The sequence below is a fragment of the Peromyscus californicus genome, unplaced genomic scaffold (assembly GCF_007827085.1).
Source record: "Peromyscus californicus insignis strain IS unplaced genomic scaffold, ASM782708v3 Scaffold_16__1_contigs__length_79575227, whole genome shotgun sequence".
Lineage (NCBI taxonomy): Eukaryota > Metazoa > Chordata > Mammalia > Rodentia > Cricetidae > Peromyscus > Peromyscus californicus.
The window spans coordinates 42,011,314-42,017,032 of NW_026294458.1; the positions used below are offsets into that span (position 1 = coordinate 42,011,314).

Sequence of the window (5,719 nt, forward strand, 5' to 3'; positions counted from 1 at the left end):
AAGAACATGAAAAACAGTTTGAAGTGTTGCTACATTTATTTTTATCATAATATAATGTCTTTGTATGATTGAAAACACACATAGAAATATTTGAAAGAAATAGGCATTTACACATTAATTCATTAAAATGCTAGAACAGGCGTGATTGGAACATACTTTAGATCATGAACAAGATACAACCATGCTAAGCCAACACAAGTTTGTGATATATTTTGACAAAGAGATGACAGATAGCAACATGAGACTAAGTGTTTCTCTTTAAGAATTTTGCCAGTGAATCTGTGATTTGCTTGTTTCTCAGACTGTAGATAACTGGATTCATCACAGGGATTATGACAGTGTAGAATACAGAGTCCCTCATGTCTTCATCCTGTACTTTTTGAGATCCAGGAAGCAGATACATGAAGAGAAGAGAGCCATAGTATAAAGACACAGATAAGAGGTGGGCCCCACAGGTGGAAAAGGCTTTCTTTACACCTCTGCTAGATTTCTTTTTTAAGACTGTACACAGAACAAATGTGTAGGAGCCTAGAATAGTTGAAATAGTGAATACTTGGATTGAGCCAGAGAAAATAAAGATTATGAGGTAATTAAGAGAAGGGTCAGTACAGGAAATCTTTAACAGTGGCATAACGTCACAGTAAAAGTGATGTATTACGTTGGAATTGCAGAAGGTTAATCTGAATAACATGCCTTCATGAATTGAAGCATGAAGAATTCCAGTTACAAAGGTCAAGGCTATGAGACGTACACACAGTCTATTTGTCATGATCACTGGGTAGAGTAAAGGCTTGCATATGGCTGCATAGCGATCATAGGCCATCGCTGCCAAGAGAAAACATTCCATGGTTGCACACATTACAAACGAAAAAAACTGTATCATGCATTCAGAGAGAGAGATCAGTTTACTCTTATCTATGAAAGTGAGAAGCATCTTTGGTGTCACTGTGGATGATAACCAAGTATCCACAAAGGCTAAACACCCTAGAAATAGGTACATGGGGATGTGAAGACCAGGGTCATTCCAGATGAGAGTGATCAGACCAAGGTTCCCAACAATGGTGATGAGATAGATCACCAAGAACAGCAAGAACAGGGGGATTTTCCACTGTGGTTGGTGACTGAGTCCTGTGAGAACAAATTGGTTCAGCAGTGTTGCATTCTCTGTTCCCATGTCCTCAACTAGAAGTCCCTGAAATGAAAGGCAGCAAATTTCAGACAGTATTTACTATGGACTTGTAAAGTAAAATTTTGGTAATGAATGTGAAATACAGCCATATATTTATCAGAATGACCTTTGAATTTTCTTCAGTTTGGATATAATAAATGGAAACTATTCTTGAAATTTAAGAAATAATTTGAATTCGTCAGTATAACTTTAACATGTGAACATTTTAATAGATTGAACAATAACATACCTCCTAAATATTCATGAAATGTGTGAAAAATCCATTGATTTGGTAGGAAAATTCAGTATCAGCATCATAGACTCACTGTTATTACAAAGATGTTTAAAGCACCTGAATTATAATGTGAACTGAATTGTATGGTTTCAGTTAGTTGGAATATACTTCCTTGATGCAATGAAAATATAATAGATAATGGCAGGAAGAAATATCTCAAAATTAATTGTAATTAATTATATATAGTAGCAACAAAATGGGGTTCTGGAAGCAGAAACTAGGTTCAACAGTATTAGAAAACTCTTATTCTATAGAGAAGCTCCCAAAGCAGATTTTATATCAGAGTTGTCTAGGAATATTTGTGCAAAAGTAGATTGAGGGAACTGTGTAAATTTAATAAATAATAAAATAGAATACAGTTCAGAAAAAAGCATCTCTCCCTTTATGGCCCTTTGAAGGCTGACTTTGCACTGGATTGGCCATAGTGCTGGCTGGGTTTTAGTCTCAAGAAATGACTAGGCTATCCTACCCAGCTAGACTACAGGCCTGTAGGCGGGTGGAACAGACAGGGGTCATATTACCCCTACTGCAAGATCCTCTTAAGCAAATTACATTTTCAGAGTAAACTGTGTTAGTTCCAAAAGAAAAAAAGTAAATTGAGAAATGTAACTACAGATATTGGTTCGGTAATTTATAAGTAATTATCTACCTTTTAAATTTCTCCAGATGATTTTTAAATGCATTTGAAGTTGACTGGTGTGTGTCAAGGGGCATTGGAAGCTATTATGAGGACAAAGAGATAAATTGGAAATAATTCATGATATAGAGGCTATACTATGTATCTTTTTAATACATTAGCTGGATGTTTAATAAAATAGGAATAAGATACTTTGGTAACTGTATAGAAGGTCTTTTAGAATTTAGCTTGAGAATTTAGGTACACTACTCTGTTATTACAGAGCAAACAGGAGACATTAACTTAGTTTTTGGGGGTCTACCAAAGCTTAATCCTAATTATGTGACTGCCTGGATCCCTTTCTGCCCAGTGCTGGAGGCCAAAACAAAGGAACTGGTTGAATGAGTGCCTAGAGATCTCCAAGTGTTGAAAATTAAGAAATTTGTGATGTCTTAGGTGAAAATACCTTACTACCTATCATAGAATTTATATAAAAGAATAGCAGGATTAATGAGAAATAAAGAGCCATACAAAGAGGAAATGATATTAAGAAGAAGGAATGATGTAGACTATTCTAGAAACTATGGAAGATGGTTGGCATTTGTTCAGTGCTTCTAGACTACAGTAAGAAGAGCTTTTCAACAAAGGATAAAGAGTGATCAGAGAGAAGAGGAAGTTAGTAAGACAAGGAAATCACAGGAAGACAAGACAATGTCATTTGAGTAGGTGAAAGAGAGAGAAATGAAGAGAAACAGGGAGAGTGTGATAAAGATGTGGAGGGGTAACCGTGGAAAGGCGAGACAGAGAGCAGAGACGAAGTATTAGAAGACTGAAAACTAGAAGAAGGTGCACGTTTCAGAGACTTGGGATTAATGTTTGTCTTAGCCTTGGTGTTTATGTCCTGCAGCCACTACTGAAAATTTTAACAAAGGACACCATCACATGAACAAAGAGGTGGCCTACATAATGGGGAAAAAAATCTTTCAGAAGATTAGTATCTAGAATATACAAAGGACTTTAAAAACTAAACGTCAAGAAAAGCAATAACTTATTTTTTTTAAATGGGTCATGAAACTAAACAGAGTTCTCAAAAGAAACACAAGTGGCTGAGAAACACTCTTTTAAATGTTCGAAGTCCTTAGCTATGAAGGAAATGAAAAGGAAAACTACTTTGAGATTTCATCTTACCTCAGCCAGAATACCCAAGATTAATTAAACAAGTGACAGCAAATGCTGAGGAGAAAACAGGAAAGGGGGATGTTTATTCACTGATGCTGGGAGTGAAAACTGGCTCAGCCATTATGGAAATAAGTATGTAGCTTCCTCATAAAGCTCAAAATAGATCTATCACAAGAGCCAGCAATATATTCTAATATATTTTAGAATAAACCCAAAGGGCTCTGCGTCTTACTACAGAGGTACTTGTTTTTGTTTTGTACAAGTGAAAACATATTTTTCTATAGAATGTACATTTGTGAAACATAAATATTAAAATTTCCTTCATTATATTTTGTGTGGATTTGTGTGGTTCATATATAGTCACTGCCTAAGATTTCTTCCTGTGTTTATATGCTGATTTTTATGGCCATTAAAGGAACATTTTCCTAGAAATATTATAATATTTCAACTTGAACTTTTATTTGAGAACGCATATTCACTTCACCAATTACTTTTGTCCTGCTGTTTTGTTTAACAGAATAAAATAAGCAGGCTGACTCATATATCCTGATGATAAACACGGTCCCAAAATTGATAAATTTTAGGTCAATTCATACTTCTCTTTCTGTAGAGGTTCAACTATAGCAAAAAAATTAAATTCTCAAATAGCATGGCATATGTGACATATAATATATGACATATAATTAAATCATAAACGTAGAAAAAAGTAGTGAGAAACATTTCCTGCCTATTTCCTATATGTATCTCTCTGTATGTATGTACATAAAAGCATATAAAAACAATACCCCATGAAACATATTCCATACATATTCCCTGTTATATATTTATTCACATACAATATAAAGTTGTACATATCACCTAAAGAAATTATTAGAAGTAAAGTATCACATAGGGGAGTGAACACTTTCATTACTTACCTTAAAAGACTTAGTCAGAAAATGTGATTAAACAGAACATGGTACATCTTTGTACTGGAAATCATCAGAATCATTGCTTATATGGCAACCATTATTACATGGATATTTAAACTAAATTTTAAATTAACACTCTAATCCACAAGAACATAAAAAGCTAATAGCTTAAAATCAAAAGTATCATTTAAGAGAAAAATTCAAGCTACTTTGCTTATTAGTATTGAGCCACGAAGTTAAAATATATATAACTTGTTGCTGCTGCCTTCATTTATACCAAGGCATGTAGGGATCCAAAGCCAAATATAAAATTATTATGAAAGAAACAGCATTCTTAATTCTCTAGGGAAGGGACAGTGCATGTGACAGAACCCTTTTCTCTTCTATCCATATCTCAAAAGACATTGCTGTGATCTTTAGAAGCACTGTGCTTTCCAAAGCAGAACATGGTGGAGCATAGGAATTCTTCCCCTGGTGACACACTTGAAAGTTTCATTGCTCAAGCCCAGGAAACTTTGTTTATATGAATTTCCCCTCAACAAAGAACCTACCAGTTGCATCCCTGTATGATTTTTCCAGAAGACAGGGGCTAGAGAACTGAAATTCCCCAAAGCCCAGGGTTCTCTGGAGGACCATGTGAGGCTGCTCTACTGGGCACTGTGGGTTAGGACTCATATAAGAAGTCCAAATTGGTCCCTTAGGGTACCACACACTTTATACTAATAAATATCCAGTGCAGTAAGATATTAGAATTTTAATACACAAAATTCTACTTTATACTATGATTTCCCCTCAGAGATGGCAATTTTGACAGGTTTAGACAAACTATACAGATGAAATTTCACACTCTGAAGGCTTTGACTAGGATGGTTTTGTGAGGGTTAATAAAAAAAAATGACTTATGGCTAAAGCTCTAAATCCCAGCTCCTTAAACTATGGGGTTTGACCACCTATGGGATCATGACATTGTTGGCAAGTCTCAAAAAGGATTTTGGATTCATAACAACCAAAAATGATTTTTTCAAATTCTAACAAGCAGTGGAGCTGGGGTCTTTCTGGCAGTGCTTGAGGAGTTGCAGTGGACTTCATTTGAGCCTTGATACAAAAGGAGAGGTATAGATAACTAAAGAGAGCTGGAAATATTGTCTTCCCCACGGCAGCATACGCTGACGGGTTATCCATCACCAAATGGTCATCCCTAAAAACAAACATTTTAGTAACATTATGTGGACAGAGTGGGTGGTACTTATGTACTTAGGACATATACACAAACAATTTTAAAAGGGGGGGTGCATGGACTTGAAAGAGAGCAAGGTGGTATATATGGGAGGCTTTGAAGGGAAGAAATGAATGGTAGAAATGTCATAATTATATTTTAATGTCAGAAAGTAAAAGAAGTAACTGTTTTTGAAAGTATGCATTCATTGCGACAAGCAAAACCAATAAACTCATTGTGAAACAGCTCCATTCAGATTCCAGACTATTGGATGTTATGAACTGTGTTGTTACTACTTATGCGATGTTTTCTGCTCTTACAGAAACGTAATGGT

At 35.2% G+C, this 5,719-nt stretch overlaps 1 protein-coding gene across 1 annotated transcript; it reads right to left on the reverse strand.

Annotated features, from left to right (window-relative positions):
* Positions 1-244: 244 nt before the first annotated feature.
* Positions 245-1,174, reverse strand: LOC128111544 (olfactory receptor 187-like). The gene has a single exon (XM_052739796.1). It carries the CDS (start codon positions 1,172-1,174, stop codon positions 245-247), a length of 930 nt encoding a protein of 309 aa, XP_052595756.1.
* Between the last annotated feature and the right edge of the window lie 4,545 nt (positions 1,175-5,719).